This window comes from Fusarium redolens (genome assembly GCF_020744475.1).
Source record: "Fusarium redolens strain MPI-CAGE-AT-0023 chromosome Unknown BKA55scaffold_6, whole genome shotgun sequence".
NCBI lineage: Eukaryota > Fungi > Ascomycota > Sordariomycetes > Hypocreales > Nectriaceae > Fusarium > Fusarium redolens.
In genome coordinates this window covers 1,058,559-1,074,869 of record NW_025763669.1, presented here as the reverse complement: position 1 = coordinate 1,074,869, position 16,311 = coordinate 1,058,559, and the positions used below count along the sequence as shown (strand labels likewise).

The 16,311-nt window shown below is 49.5% G+C and overlaps 4 protein-coding genes across 4 annotated transcripts; 1 reads left to right on the top strand and 3 right to left on the bottom strand.

Annotated features, from left to right (window-relative positions):
* Positions 1–1,046: 1,046 nt before the first annotated feature.
* Positions 1,047–2,704, bottom strand: BKA55DRAFT_688441 (uncharacterized protein; the record flags this gene model as incomplete). The annotated part of the gene is made up of 3 exons (XM_046199211.1): positions 1,047–1,471; positions 1,552–2,088; positions 2,278–2,704. 3 exons carry the CDS (start codon positions 2,702–2,704, stop codon positions 1,047–1,049), a joined length of 1,389 nt encoding a protein of 462 aa, XP_046050992.1.
* A 2,099-nt stretch (positions 2,705–4,803) lies between these two features.
* Positions 4,804–7,074, bottom strand: BKA55DRAFT_564059 (uncharacterized protein). Its single transcript, XM_046192456.1, has 3 exons — positions 6,895–7,074; positions 6,248–6,838; positions 4,804–6,192 (listed from the first exon to the last, which is right to left on the bottom strand). The coding sequence occupies exons 1-3, from the start codon at positions 6,949–6,951 to the stop codon at positions 5,089–5,091; spliced, it is 1,752 nt and encodes a 583-aa protein (XP_046050991.1). The 5' UTR covers positions 6,952–7,074; the 3' UTR covers positions 4,804–5,088.
* A 1,317-nt stretch (positions 7,075–8,391) lies between these two features.
* Positions 8,392–10,198, top strand: BKA55DRAFT_564058 (uncharacterized protein). The gene has a single exon (XM_046192455.1). It carries the CDS (start codon positions 8,744–8,746, stop codon positions 9,848–9,850), a length of 1,107 nt encoding a protein of 368 aa, XP_046050990.1. The 5' UTR covers positions 8,392–8,743; the 3' UTR covers positions 9,851–10,198.
* Positions 10,199–11,344: 1,146 nt separating this feature from the next.
* BKA55DRAFT_688438 (uncharacterized protein) lies at positions 11,345–12,107 on the bottom strand (the record flags this gene model as incomplete). Its single annotated transcript, XM_046199210.1, has 2 exons — positions 11,345–11,744; positions 11,800–12,107. 2 exons carry the CDS (start codon positions 12,105–12,107, stop codon positions 11,345–11,347), a joined length of 708 nt encoding a protein of 235 aa, XP_046050989.1.
* Between the last annotated feature and the right edge of the window lie 4,204 nt (positions 12,108–16,311).

Below are 16,311 nucleotides of genomic sequence, written 5' to 3'. Positions count from 1 at the left end.
AACCGAGGCCATCTCGATCGGGTCAACCCGGGCCTACGGGTGTGTTTATCCTCTGTACTTGTCAGCCTTCAATGTCAGCCTTTTATACGATTCTTTTCATTTTTATATACACGTGCGGGCTTAGGCCGAGGCATTCCCCACCATGGGGCTGCATAGAGACGCTGAAGCTAGGAACATGCACATCTGTTTTCTTTGGAAGGGGGGAAAAGGGAAATAGGGAGTTGGTTGTTATTCTTGCTTTTCTGAAACAGGGAATTATTTTGGAGATTGGGTGTCGGTTACGCTAGCTACGGACAACTACCGAGGTTTGACAGCAAGCAATATGACAAAAAGAGGCGTCTGAAGCGGCATCTACCAAGAGCAGCTGTGCATTGATGTATCGTACATGTGAGAAGAGGTGCAGGGACATGTTTCAAGGTCCAATAGATTTGCTTTAAGCTCAATTTGAGTACATCTTATGACTCTACCACCCATTGATCCGCGACTAAAGAAGGACTAGGAGGAATGCACTATGGGGAACGAGTAGTCACAATGCGAATGGCCGGGGGAGATCTAGGTGAAGAAAACTATAAAGCAGGGCTGGGTATCCCATCTTGTCTATATGCGAAGAACAAGCTTGCTTTCTACATGACATCTGCTTTCCAGTACTTGGTAGCATGATACATGCTGTCTCCTCCTCAAATCTTTGCTTTTACATATTCAGAAACCCAACATCCTATCCAACCACAATGACGATGGAGGAATGCTTTTCATAAGTCGTTAGCCAACTGCATGTGTCCGTGCAGAAGGTTCCGGTTCATGATTGCTCTTGACGACGCCAACTTCCTTTCTGCTGAGGAAATGAGTGGTCAAGAGATCGCAAGAGGTGACGCTCTTGTGGTTCTCAAGACTGTGAGATGCTATTCAGGCTGTGACAACATATTCGACGCCGATTCTTAAGAGTTCATGAAATAGTGGCTACTCTTTGCAGAGGCATAAGAGGCCAGGAAGTGGAAGCGGAATAGAGGCTAAAGGGAGGCTGTGAAAAACGACAGATGACAATGCGTTTACAGCTTCTCCTTGAGGGTTCGCTTGAGGCGGCGCTCAACGGCATCCATGTACTCGTTGGTGGTGACATAGTCCTTGCGCTCAGACTTGCCAGTGGCAAGGGCAAGATCCTTGGTCATGATACCGTCAATATCGACAGTGTCAATGCAAGCCTTCTCAAGGCTCTCAGCAAAGGCGACAACCTCGGGGGTGTCGTCGAGCTTGCCACGCTGGACGAGACCACGGGTCCAGGCGAAGATTGAGGCAATGGGGTTAGTGGAGGTCTCGTTACCCTTCTGGTGCTCACGGTAGTGGCGAGTGACAGTACCGTGGGCAGCCTCAGACTCGAAGGTCTTGCCATCAGGAGTGATGAGAACGGAGGTCATGAGACCGAGAGAGCCGAAGCCCTGGGCGACAATGTCGGACTGGACATCACCGTCGTAGTCTGTAGTTGTTAGTTTTCCTGCGTTTTCAAGTAGACAGAGCCTGAACAAGCGTTCAGATCGCGAAGAAGGATTGACTTACTCTTGAGGGCCATGATGTAACCACCAGAGCTCTTGATCATCTGGGCGACCATGTCGTCAATGAGACGGTGCTCGTACCAGATCTTCTTGGCCTCGAAGTCCTTCTTGTAGGTGGACTCGTAGATCTCCTGGAAGATATCCTTGAATCGACCATCGTACTTCTTGAGGATAGTGTTCTTGGTGCTCATGTAGAGAGGGAGCTCCTTGTCAAGAGCAAGCTTGAAGGAAGCGTGGGCGAAACCAGTGATGGACTCGTCGGTGTTGTACTGGGTCTGAGCGACACCACCGCCGTTCTTAAACTGGAAGACCTCAATCTCTTGAGGCTGGCCACCCTCAGGGGTGTAGACCATGGAAAGCTTACCAGGGCCGGGAAGGACAGCGTCCTTGGCGCGGTACTGGTCACCAAAGGCGTGACGGCCAATGATGATGGGCTTCTTCCAGCCAGGAACAAGACGGGGAATGCGGGGGATGACAATGGGCTCACGGAAGACTGTACCACCAAGGGCATTTCGGATGGTTCCGTTGGGGGAAAGCCACACTGGATATGTAAGTTAGCCGAATTCGATTTTGTTAAGCTTACTACTGCAGGTTTCATTCGCTTTACTGCTGCTTGTTTCCCCTCATGTTGCTTTTCCTGCATGCCTCATGTATGCGGGGTTGCGATTGGTGGGGTGAACATCGAGGCGCAACGCGAACTAAGACAGGGTCGGAATGGGAATGAACTTACTCTGCTTCAGCTTGAACTCTTCGACACGAGCCTCATCGGGGGTGATGGTAGCACACTTGACACCGACGGAGTACTTCTTGATAGCCTCGGCGGCATCGATGGTGACCTGATCGTTGGTCTCATCACGGTACTCAAGACCAAGATCATAGTACTTGAGGTCGATGTCGAGGTAAGGAAGGATGAGCTTATCCTTGATGACCTGCCAGATGATGCGGGTCATCTCATCACCGTCAAGCTCGACGACGGGGTTCTTGACCTTGATCTTCTGGTGGGAAGCCATTGTGCGGACGGCGAAGGGAGAGATGGTTTGGATAGCACCGAAGGAAGCTCGGACAGGGCGGACGGCGGATGAAGTAATAGCGACACGGCGCAGCGAAGACGAGAGAAGAGATCGCTGAACGGAAGAGGCGAAGACAGCGGCGGGCATGATGGGCGAAAAAAAAGAAGAGGAAGAAGTTGGGAGTTTATAAAAGAGGTATAAAAAGGGTCTGGTACGGTAAGGCAGGCAGGTACGGGAACCAGACTCGGGAATCGTCGCCGGAAGTTTGGCTCGACTTGGGACCTTCCTTGAGTCGCTAGTCGTTACAAACTGCAAGTGCAAGTGCCCAGCGCGGGGTGTAACTGCAACACGGACGGGCAAGCGGTTGGTTTGGGGTCGGAAGTGGAGCGGGTTCAGGGTGTGGTTTTGCACTCTCAGACTTCAACCGAGGATAGGTTGTCGGTTGATGTGGCGGCGACCGAGAGGAAAACCGACGATGCGAGAGAATATGGGGTAAGGTAAGGTAGGCAGGTGTGATGGATGCGTGGTTTCCCCCCAATGAGACGGGGTGAATTTGATCAAGAGGCGCCGCTAGTCGATTGGAAGCTGGGGAATTTCGTCAGGTGTTAGTTACAGATGCGCGCGTAAGCAAGAATGGGAAGAGGGGAAATGGTTTATGAGGCGATTCATGTTTTGAGTGTTTTCTTTTGCCTCTGTCCTCTGTACTGTACTCTTGAGGGGTGTGAGTTTTAGGAAACGTCTAGAAGACCACGAGGCTTTGGTAGTGTATTCTTTGATTCAGCAGAAATAGGTATGATCCAATCTGAGATCAGATCTATCTTATTTAGCTGCTAAAATCCTCAGATGAGGCGAATCTAGAAAAAAGACCTGTGGTCTTCTAAAATGCTCATGAGGAATATCGTTGGTCAATGACGATACAACTGTATCATGACACCTATTGTGGCTGACAATTGACCACTGACAACTAGCGAAGCTAGCAACGACATGACATATAAAAGCTGCACTTACAAGATTCGATCGAAACGTCGTTTTCTTCTGGTGTTGAAGCTGTTGACGAGAAACAATGTTGATGATGTAGAGATGGGATTTCAGCCGAAATAGAGAGAGAGAAATAGGAAGGACAAAGGAACATTCAAATCCAATTCTTCCGACAACGGACTGTTCTCTTTTCCTTTTAGCCTTGTAGGGTTCAAGGCCGAAGACGGATGATGCAGTGCGGGATATCAAACGTGGCTGACATGATCTTTTTAGACAATCGCATGCTGTGATATGACAGGGGTCGAGTCCCTCTATCTAAAGTGTCTACATATGACGTTCTTGTCCAACGTGAAGCTCAACTTCACCTCAATTGACCATCTCACGATGATTTTCAAGAGTCTTTAGACCCCTCGTAACCTCCATTACATCCCCCCAACTCTCAGGGTGTGTCTCGAGTATTCTTTTTCTCTTCTTGCCAGGTTCTTTTGGGGATGAGGCTCGGTACCTGACCGAGCTGGGGCACCGCATCAAAAGCTGCAAGCAGAGAGAAAAAACGCCCAGCCAGTCCCAGCCTCGACGGTTAACACTAGTGTCGATGGGTTCCGCACTTGGTCCCCCGCTCAGTGGGGGAAGACGACTACCGCCGGACGCTATGGTTGCTTGGCTTTAAATTAGGCGCTATATCTCGTGCATGACAGCTGCTCTCGTTTTTTGCCTCATCTCGGTGTTACTGTCGCCGAGTGCGAGAGGCTTCAGTTGCATTGTGATATGGTTACAGGTGGTAGACCATAGAATATGAGCCGGAAGTAAGCGGGTCCGATGCAAGCCTCAGAACCTCAATTTGGTGCAGGTAGCATGATGATGCTCTGAGCTTCATAATGATTGATTTATATAAACCCTTTTGGCACACTCTACCGGGAATAACACTTCCCGGCCTCTTGCATCTCGGCGCGGAGCGCATCTCCGTTCTCCAACTCGGATCTCCGGTAAGAGTATCCACTCTCCGCGCCGTCATCGGGGGACGATATTCGGTTGATGTCCGAGCAAAGGGAATGAGATACCGATACTTGATGCCGGGTTTTATAATCGGGATATGTAGTGATTGCGAGCTTCCGAATATGGTTCCTTATTAATTATCGCCTGGGTAAGCACATTGCCAACATGCTTCATACCAGTTGTGTGTTTGGTAAACGTTCCGTTGTTCGAATCGGATACGTACTTAAGGTCCCGCGGGAATCATCAGAGTTCACGGGCCCTCCGACAAATAGGGAATGAACAGGCATTTAAATACCTCATCCTATTGAAAACCAAGTGCCATCGTAGCAGAGCTCAGCCGCCTTTCCATCCTATTGTGTCTATCAGCCCCAGGGTAGGAGATCATCAATCATTTTATGAAGTCTCGGAAACAAAACCGGAAACAGATATGCCATAGTGGCTGAAAACAATCATCAATGTCCTTTCCGTTTACCGTCCCGGAATCTCTTTCTATTCTAATATACATTCCTTACTTGAGCTTCGGCCACCCAGCAACACTGCAAACATCCAGCATCAGCTCAAACGTCGAAGATCTCACCAACTCCTTCGTTTCCCCCCCTCCTGTTCTCAACTATATCCAACCTCCAACCTTCCCAATGCTTAAGTGATCTCTTAATCTCCTTGATCCGCTCGATCCGTCTCTTTGACTCCTCCTCTTGCGCCTTGCGGAATGCATCCTCGTCAAAGTCCATATCATCGTCCTCAAGGAAATCATCATCATTGCCACCAGCAAGAGCATTGAGACCACTGGTAAAGAAATCCCCAATTCCTCCTCCAGGTCCGGATTTCCTACGCTGAGTTGGAGACATTACTTGCCCAGGAGAGAGGTCGACATCATGGAAGCCTGGACTAGTTGCCTCCAGTTCGCGACGTTTCTCAATCCATGCTCCACTTCGAAGTTCATGTACTTCGCTTTCCAGCGCTCGGATCTTTCTCTTGAGTTTCTGACGTTCCTCATCCTCAAGTTCATCAACACCTTCATCGTCCAATCCACCGCCACCCTCCATGGACTTCCTGCTTCGGAGCTTTGCGTTTTCGTTCTCAAGCTTCTCGACCTGTGCCCTCAACTCTGTGACATCGTGTTCTGCCTTCTCCTTCTCCTTCTTGATCGCCTGTAAGCGAGAATCTTGCTCCTTATGTAATGTAGTCAGGGTTGTCGCCTTCTTATCCAATGCCTCAGCCTTCTTCTCCAGCTCATCGCGAGCGCTCTTTACCTCTTGGAGCTCATGCTCGAGAGTCTTGATCTTGGTCTCAGCACTTGTTCGTTCGCTACCTTCGCGGACTGCCTTCTCAGCTGTCCTCTCAAGATTATGCTTGAGGTCCTGTAGTTCGCGCTGAGCCTTACCCGCCGCAGCCTCAGCACGGGCTAGTTTGTCCTCCAGAGCAGTAACTTGTTCCTTTTCGGACGATGATCCACTGGCGTGTCGCTCTGCCTGTGCTCTCAGTTTTGAAATTTCAATTTCCATAGACTCAATGGTTGCTGTCTTGGCCTCGAGCTCAGCCTTAAGATCTGCTGGAGGTGAGGCCACAGACATGGAAGGACGGTGACCATGACCAGGTCCTCGCGATACCTGTTGTTGGAGCTGAGTATTCTGACGTTGGAGCGAGGCGACTTGGCTCTTCTGTGAAAGAATTAGCAGATCGAGCGCGGTTGTGGCTGCATGTGTTGTCACCTACCAAACTATCCCAAAGCCCATCTTCGTGTCCGCCTGCTTTCCCAGTATCTTCACCATCAGCCTCTCGTATGTCGGCCAATTCGTTTTCGGCCTTCTGCCATCGCTTTTCTGAGTCCGCCGCCTCTTTGGATAATCGTTTGTTCTCCTTCTCTAATTCTTCGATCCTAGCCATGTGCTTTCTGTAGATATCTGGTGCAGTTTCGCCATCGGGACTAAAAGGGCTGGCAGGCGCAGCACCTCCTGAGGTAATGGAGCCGGCGCGGAATGATGTAGATCTCAGTTTCGACTGTTGGGCCAGGGAGGGAGTAGCTGAAGCCGAGGTCTCTTCATCACTGCTGCTGTCTTCATCGCTATCGTCGTCTTCGTCGCTGCTCTCCTGGGTTTCTACTTTAAGTGGCTTCGCGGGCTCTTTAGCAGGTGGCTTCTCTTGAGCTTTCTTCTTGGATTCTTCGACAGCTTTCTCTTCGCTCGCTGGGGCAGCGTCAGCCTGTTCGGCGACAGGTTCGGGCGCGGCGGTTTCGGCTGGTTCTGGCTTTGTCTGCTTTGCTGCTGGAGTAGCCTTCTTATTCTTGTTCTTCTTCAATTGCTCAACCTGAGATCGCAATGTTAGCGAAAGTAACCTGAATAAGAAGGGAGGGGTAATCGAACACGCTTCTTGGCCGCAGCAATCTTCTCCTTGCGGGCCTTCTCTTCTGCGTCGGCCATGATGAGGTGTTATTTGGGTTCAGTGTATATGAATTCAATTCTGTATGGGGTGCGTTGTCGTTCTTGTTGAAATGTGTCGTCTTGGCGCTAAATGCTAATGGAAATGTAGCTCCACGTTCAGGGACTTGACTGAAGGGAGCTCCGTCATCACGTTGAAGCTTAGCTGGCCTGTGCATGTACCGTGCATGTGTCATTTGCCTCCAACTAGCACTGTGTAGATGATCGTGTAAGTGAGCAAAACACATTTCCTAACATGAGGTCACGAGTATATGCAATATGCAATATCATACTTTTGAAGAGGTTCTCGAGATAAAATTATAGAGAATCATATTTTATTGAGCCCTTTTCATACGATCACTAGGGCACCGCACGTTGGATCCGGCATGACAATCCATTGTATTTGCTTGATGAGTCCAACAATGTTGCACTGGTCTATCTCGAGTTGTGATCGACCGAAGTCTTCGATAGATTGGGGCTATGGTTTCCTGTCAGCCATAAGATACCATCAAATCTTGGGCGCCTACCTGTGTAATCCAAGTTGGGCAAGTGAGCTTCCAATGCGAGCAGAGGGTAGCTGCGATACTGATGATAACTGCCATATTGCATCAACTTTTCACGTGCCCCTCAAGCACCATAAAAACATCCATCAAAACAAGCGATCTTCAGTAACCATCAAGCTTTATCTTACACTGAATGATTGATCTGATACTCCACGATGAACTGGACTGAAGGCGCTCTCGCCCGCCATTCTCGTCGAAAAGGCTGGGATAAAGACGCTGCACGCCAAAAGCAATACTTTGCTAAAGCCAGAGTGAGAAAGAATGCTCCAGCTACAAGCAAAGGCCTTGATATCTCATCCTTCGTACCTGATTATATTCCAAAGCCAGCATCATCTCAAGGTCGTCAGTCGAACTCCTCGACCCCTCGGAGGAAGCAAAGAGCACCAAAAGGAAAGCTTATGCACAGACAATCCGAGACAGAGAATTCACACAGGAGAAGACATGGAAGAGAAAGAGAATCGTGTATCGGAAATCAGGAGATAGACGCCGAGAACTCTTCGACAACATCCCCAGATAAACACAAGCAAGAGTTGGACATAGCAACGAAAAGACGCAGGCTACTAGAGAAGGCAGACTGGACCGGCGTCATTACTCAAAAGCCTGTAACAGTTGAATTCTTCCGACAGAGGGATCGATCCACTAAGTTGCTTTCGAAATCAACCTCCGGGAGAGACCACCGATGGAAGTACAGTCCTTATCCGAAGGATCAACCCAACAAGAGAACGCTAGGTCGTCTTTCCGAGAATGACATCGAGATCAATATCGGGAGTCAGAATCTGCGATGGAGCAGGGATAGCAACTCAGTACGAAGCTTTGCTACACGACAGGATCTTCTACCCTGTCTTGAGATTCCAAACTCCAATAATGTTACGAGTCAGGCGCCTGTATCTTCCTACCAACAATCTCCAACTCTTCGTCATCAAGAGAGGCTACCAAGAGCTCACGGCTCTCATAGATCTCGACCCCATGACGAGCGAAGCAATCCACTCCTGAGCCTTTCCTCTGCAACACGTTCCCCAGGGCAAGAGGAATGGTTAGCAAGAGAAGCCGATGAGCCGAGATACATTGTGCAAACTCATACGCCTATCATTCATCAACCTCAGCCAACACGGCGACGGCACCGGGTGATCGAAACTCAGTCTCCCGACTTAGATGAAGGTGCAAGTGCCGTAGCTGTTCTCGGTACCCTAAGACCTTCTGATCGGATCACAGCTGAAGATATTCGATGGAACATGTGGTTGGAATCAAGAACTAAATCGAGACAACAGCAGCACGCCCAGCCAAGTCGAAATAAGGGGCCTTCAAGGCCCATCAGCCCTAGTCTAAGCAACTATTTGAACACCTCCAATGACAAGTCGCATATAGGAAGTCTGATATGCACCGAAAATCAAGGACAGAACTCACCGCATGCGAACGAAGAGCCACAACCCAGGTCTTCGGAAACGTATCCATCTAGCATACCTGCATCTGAGAGCCAACACGAGCCATTAGATGACGAACAAGAACTACCTGAGCTACAAACAAGAGATCCATTTCCTAGTATCCTGCCAGCAACAAGTTCTTGCGCTCTACCCAAAAGCTCAAGCTACGAAAGAAGTGAGACCTCTCCCAAAACTGGAAGCGACTTGGTTATCCCAATGGGCTCTTTCATGCCTGTGATTCCCAATGTTCAAGACCTACTAGACCTCTTGATTGCTAGCGAGGAACAGCAGGAGCCAAATATTGAGAACCAAACGCAACAAGAAATAACACCAAATACTGACGACGAAGACGAAATTTGGAAGAAGTTCGTTCTTGACAACGATAGCGCTGAGACCAGCCGTAAGGCCCGAGAGGAGGCACATGAACAAACGAAATGCGCACTGGGTTGGAAGAAGCCAAATGTTCCCCGGATGTTTATAGAATCATCCTTGTCTTCAGGTTCGACAGCACCGCCAAGCGATATCGCAGAACCCCCTTCAGCATCCCGAGGAGAAGCACCCTCAACTTTAGAACGCAACTTTATTTTGGCAGATGACCAAATCCAAGATCTACCAGGCGCAGAATTGGAAGTCCCGTCATCGGAAGCCGCCGCAAGGGCAGATATCGCGGACGCGGCCGACTCTATCATTGCTCAACCGGCCTCGCCTCAACCGTTACAGGCCGAGTTCAAATTCCATCAACCGCAGCTCTTTGTTGGTAGATTAGCTAGTGACGTCCCCTCCACCAAATCGCCGGTTTACTTGGATGCGCCACGGAGCAAGGGAAGACGGCAACGATCTAGAAGGCGCAGGGATAAGGGGCGGCCTGATTTCCGCATCATGCCAAACTACAATGACGATCCAATTGAGGAGGACTAGCGTTAGGGATTCGGAGATAAGATGGTTAACGGGAAGTTAGCTGGAACTCTCATATCAGCCACTTTCTCCAAAATCACAAGCCTATAATTTTCGAAAGATGTATGTAAACAAACCAAATCGAGAAGGCTCGCTCTTTTGTTCATGATACTTCTTACTGCGCTTTAAGTTCACATGGATCGACCCCGGTTCATTGGACCAGGTGAAAGCAATTGCAACGTTTAAGACTTCAGGCAAGTTGTCCCTTTCCTTTTGTTCTAGCGCATCAAAACAAAAGTGAGTCAGAGGACGTCCATGCTAGAAAAGCCGCAAACTAAGTATGTGGTCACGAGCTGGAAATGTAGTGCGCCATATCGCGCAATGTTACCTGGGGAAGACACCCGGATGCTGTGGAAGGCATCCACTACATTTGAGGTATGGCGGGGAACACGGTTCAACGTCTTAAGTATCTTAGACAGGGGTCGTTTAGGAGCGATCAGCCTCTTGATTGCAACTCGTCTCTTGCCTCGTCGCACATGCTTAAGCCAGGGGAAAATACCACAGTAGATGTGTGTCACATTGAAGGGTAAAGAGATAACAAAGATTCTAACATTTCCGAGGTAAGACGCTGTAGCTATCATGGGATCATATGTACATGTAAAATACAACAGGGGTGTATACAGTAAAAGAAATCCTCTATCCGTAAATGCGCCAGAAAACACAAAACTGTAGAGCGAACAAAACTCCCACCGTCTATGTAAAGAACACCAACCTCTAAGAAATAGGATTGACCTCATATATCATCATAAACGTCACTGCGTGATCGTCCCTCCAATAACCAAGACGTCTTATCTCGGTGCCTTCAGTAGTCTTGGACCCCAGTAAGACCCCAGAAGTCTTAGCCAAGAAAAGAAACTCGAAAGAAGGAATGGAAGCATGACAGAAGCATCGTGCATGACACACACAGCCACGCTGAAATAATCCCCGCAAACCGCCCCGCTTCTAGAACAATTCTCTCAAGTCAGCCTCAGCGTGATGCAACCCCCTAGTGGGGATAAGATCTGCAACGCATAGGCGTTTTTGCTGATATTGAGGACGTCTTAGAGAGTGTGAGTGTGGATGGCAGGAATGAAGGAGAGAAAAGGCCAAGGCTGAGAAAGCCTGGCATCGAAGACGAGGTTGCAGAAAATGCTTCCCTCGATGCGTGTCCATGCATCAAAAGAAAAAGATGCCTTGCGAAGGTTGTTTTTCTGTCCTTGATGTAACAATATGTTTACAAGAGCTGCTGGCTGCTCAGCTGGGTCGATGGCGAGATGGTGTTGAGTGTCGGTGAGCTGGCCAAAGCAATAATGCACAACTGGCGATCAGTACTATGTCACTGATTTGTCTGGGTAAGCTTGCTGATAGAAGAAAGCCCAGAGTGAAACAGAACTGTAGTTTCAAGCCATCCAATGCGATACTTGGTGTCTTGTGGTTGGCTGATTGTGTGGGCAAGGCCTGTACCTCTGTCCACACACCTCAAGATCGACTGCGGCGCTTCTCCTTGCGCTTAGATTCGCACGATGTCTTACACCCGGGGCATTCGTAGCCGTGCTTTGAGATGTTGACTCTGACAAGGCATCGGGGACAGCGCCACCAAGTTGAAGGAGTATAGCGACCTTCGAGCCACTCTTCGTTAACAGTGGCTCCGCGCTTCATGATATCTTCACAGTGGTACTCGCGGAGATGGTCTCGGAAGTGATCGCGACGGTGGAATGGCTCACGGAAGCGAGTGCACCGAGGATAGTCACAGAGATAAACATCCTTGCTCGATTCAGGAGCATGCGTGTTCTTATAGTGACGAATGAGGTCGGCTGTACGCTTGAAAGGGCGAGCAGTACAACCAGGGTGAAGGCAAGAGACTGGCCAGTCATTTCCACTTGAGAAACACAAGAGTTAGCAATGCACTATTGCATAATAGGAATTAGACTTACGATTCGCCCCGTGGCACAGAAGATTCTCCAGTCCTTGTCTGACCAGAGGTGTAATGTTGTTGATAGCTAGAGCTTTGCTGGTACATACCATCGTCCATAGTTGGTGAGCCATGCAGAGTGTAGTAGCTGCCGTCTGTAGGTGACTCGGGGCCCCTGGTGGAAGCCTGAGAGTTACTGCCAGAACTACCATATCTGACCAAAGGCTGTGACTGATAATAGTCGAAGGAGTATCCGGATGGCGACGAGGCCTGGTCCTGCGGTGACGAGGCATCATACCAGCTGTTGTTGTTCCAGTAGTTGGATCCCATTGTGTCTGATGGTAGAGGAAACTTGAGCAAAGAAGCTGACTATAGTACAAGTCAATCAACGAGAAGGCGGCAAGCACGGGTGCTTAAGAGGACGAGCCAAGGGCTTGTGAATAAGTTTACGAAGGGAAGTAGATGATGTAAAGATAGAACAAGTATAGGCCGCAACCAAAGTAATATCTTGATGGCGGTCCTGGAAGGGAAGGGAAGAAGTTTGGTGCATGAGACTTGATGTTATGATAATGGTCTAACAATCGAAGCAATGGAAGGGATCAGAGAGGTGGTTATATGCTTGGGAGAGTAAAGGAGTGAAGGGGGGCAGACAACTAGTGCAGTCCAGGGTGATATTGGTCAAGGTGAGGCTCAAATCGCACATTGATTAGTGAGGCGAAGGTAGGAGTCATCCGTGTAATACACAAAGGTAAAAGGCAGTATAGACTTGAAACTGTAGAGACGCCGATTTCCAGAAACAGCCGCGGTCGGAATTGGAAGAGAGTACCAGCTTGTACTGCTAGAGCTCTAATGCTCCAGGGTCAATGACATGGCTAGGGTAGCTGTCGGGGGGAACACAGCGGATCCCACCCGGGCCAACCTTTGATCAGATAGAAACATAGTTAGGTAGCTTGATAGAATACAGCCAAGAGATAACCAGTTCTAAGACCGAAGACTGGAGAAAGGCAAGGGTGGCAGTACAACGGACAGGCATGGGTCTAAGGCGAAGCAGCATCTGGCGCAAGCTGGCTCGTGATGTGCGAATCGACACTTGTTGTTTGGGTGGGAGACTAGGGTAAAGTCAAGCTTGATGGAGACAACAACAACAAGCATGGAGAAGCGAGTCAAGGCTGGAGACACCCTATCAAGAGTGGTGTGGTCCTGGCCGGTGTCCTAAGGGGGAAAGGGGAGATAGATGGCGATACAACAGTAGCAAATGTAGGCAGCTAAGATAGCTCACTCTGAGGTCAGCTCGAGGTCCCCAGGAACAGCAGTAGTTGGCTTGCATAAAAAGCTACAAGTTGGTGGTTGCCCTATAGAATACCGGCTCAACCGGGATCTGTGATTGTCGCAACAGCATGGAGGTACAAGCCCGGGACAAATCCAATGGGAGGTGTGTAATGTGTGCATTTGGCCGGTTCAGGATGTGTATCCATAAGCCGTGGAAGGATGCTTTCAACTGCAAACTTCAGATTGGAAACTAACCAGAAAGCCAGCCTTGACTGCTCGTGTGGAACTAGGAAACTGGCCAAGTGCCTGTTTCGGTAAGAGAGACAACGATGAGTCTAAGCGGTTGCGCCCAGCAATTGACAGCTAAAAGTGCGGTATTGGTAGCTCGCTACAGTGGTCATGATCATACTTGCTGGGTGGGCAAGTTCCAACAGGGCGTGGCGATGCGCTGGGGCTGAAGATCATGTAGCAAATGATTCTGGCACGGGCTGGCGGCAGTGGATGCGGGAATGATTTGACATGATGCGCATCCCTAACAACGAGCTGTCCTTGACGACAGATAACCGAGAACCCGCACAAAGGCTGGACTAAGAGGGGCTGTGCTAGGCCAGCTCAGCAGATTTCGGTCAATACCAGAGGGAAAGTTGGCTTGGCCAATGCGCTTTTGCGTGCATGTGCCGCTAGAAGCTCACTTGAAGGGTCGTCGACAGCAGCGGAACAGGACAAATTTGGTGTTCGGTAACGGGAGGATTGAGGTATTCGATCAACATGACAAGGAATTCGTCCATACTGTTTCATCGGCAATCGGTCAACGATATTGGGTTGAAAATGAGATGGAACAAAGGACTTCAGGACTGTTAACGAGGCAGAATGCAATTATGCAATGGGCTTTCATCAGGTAGGTACCACCTTACACATGGAGGGAAGGCACTGTAAGGTCTGGTAAAGAGTGGAGGTAGAATTCCATTCCAGGGCAGCACCTGCCTCCAGCTGTCACATCCATCGCTCGCACTCCTTACCCCTCCTGCTCCTGCCTTGTCGATGGCCCCTGCGACGGTAGTGGAAAACCCTGCCCAGGGTTGCGCCTTCTAAACGTCGGCGTCGTATTGGTCAAGCTGCCATCTGCCATCTTGACTTTGCCTTCTTTATCCATCACATCATCAAAATGCACTTTTATGCGGTGGCCTAAATGTAATGCTTCGCATTAGCACCAAGACAACCGCTGGTTATGGATGGTAGCTTGTCGATCTTGGCGGTGCAAAGCATCAAACAACTTCTCGATGCTCACGAGCACGAACACAAGCACAAGCACGAGCCTCAACGCTATGGAGAAGTCCAACAGATGCACCAATAACGCAGAGAGCCCTTTGCCATCAGTGTCGATCAATTAACTCAATCAACAACGATATTTTGCTGCCTAGGCTCGGACCAGCAAAGGAATTCTGATCTTTGGTCATGGCACCTGTGAGCCATACCAGCGCTCAATTGGCAGCATGGGACAAATGGCCAACAACAATGACCTTCGAGGTCTCCAGCAGAACAGAGCACAGACAAAATTAAACCCAGCATCGTCATTCTAGCATCTCCCACACACCTTTCTGATCCCCACAAATCGGCCACTTATCTGCTTGACTTACAAGGTTGGTGGTCTGGCTTGTGTAACTCGCTGCGTCTATCAGAGCCTGGCGTATTCATGGTCAATCTGACATGTCTCAATATTTGACGAGGCGGTTCTTTAGAACACCTAAAATGATCAGCAAAAATAGCAAGCGCCTGAACGAGAACCACCCTGGACGCCCTAAAAGGCCTTGTCTCACCTGTAGTCCTACCGGATCCCTACCCGGCATCTGCAAGACAACGCTGGGGAAATCCCCGAGATAGGTGTCTAACTTACCAATGTGTTGTGCCTGGTAAGTCAACACACCGAATGGTATAGTTGAGCTCTCAGGGGAAAGTTCGAGGAGTGTTAGTGAGGCTGACTGGAGTAGCAAGTGTCAAGTGCAAGAGAAGCAGTTGAAAATGTTTCGCCCGCTATGAGATCATGATCGTTTTCGACAAGGTACTCATCACACGCCCTAAGACCGTTTCCCCATCTGTGACAAGCTCGCCGGGAAGCCAACCCATGCCACCCGAACCACGAATTGACACTTGCTTGCCAGGGTTCTCGTATCCGAATCTTTGAGAAGTTGACAAGCATGGAAGCATTCTAGAAACCTTCCTGTTGCATCGTGCATTGGTTTCGTTTCAAATCCTAGTCAACTTGCACGGCGAACGCCGATGTAGTTGGGGGCGACGATCTTGTTACCCAAATGGCCACCTTTAACTTTGTGCCTTCGACGATATGGCACCAAGCGTAGAGCTGTGCCGCAAGCTTGTCATTTGAAAGAGGGTATCCTTCACCGACCGACAAGAGCGCTGGAAGACGGACGCTGCTGAAAGTCGCCTCGGCAGAGTCTGATAGGCATAATGACGATGACACAGGAAAAGGCGCCCGCGTCACAGGCGACAAGGCAATCGGAGCACCCATTCTGCCAGCCTTGAATCCAACTGACGACGCAATTTTGGCGACCTTATCGTTGATGAAGAGCAATGAAAACTAGTGTGTCATCAATGATCAAGTCATACACATGTCAGCTCGGGTTCAACAATCCAAGGGAGTTGCTAAGAGGACAAACGAAACTGCAATTGTGTCGCTTGGGGCGGCAAGGGTCCTCATCTTGTGCTTTGTCCACTCGACTGTTTTCCCATATCCGAAAGCCACGTTGTCTGCAATGACTTGAAATGTGCTACAGGTGTAGCATCGCCCCTATAGCGGTAACGCGACCAGCCCACGCCGGTTGTGTATAAATCGTTGAGACAACAAGAGAGGAAACCTGATAAACCCGAAGAGTGTCTCGCCGTCTTCCCATGGAAATCGGGTCTATCTACATTCAAGTAGTCGAGAAATAAAAAAAAACCCTTAACTCTTTTCTCGGCCTTCGGGCAGCAATGCAGCAGCCATCAGATGTTGGATTCTTCACCCAATTTCACCTGAAATTCCACTAGTCTGAACGCTTCACCTTGGCTATGATTCAGGACGTGCCACGTCGACGCAGGCACGCTACAGTCAGTCACGGAGACATGGAACACCTCACATCATTGTACGTCACTAAGAGAGCCTTGCCTCAAACGCCTACCAAATCTGAGGCTGCCCTGGCTGAAAGAGAGGCTGTCGAGCTGTGGAAGGTCTAGACCACCCAAGGAACCAGTTCCTTTTGGAAGGACA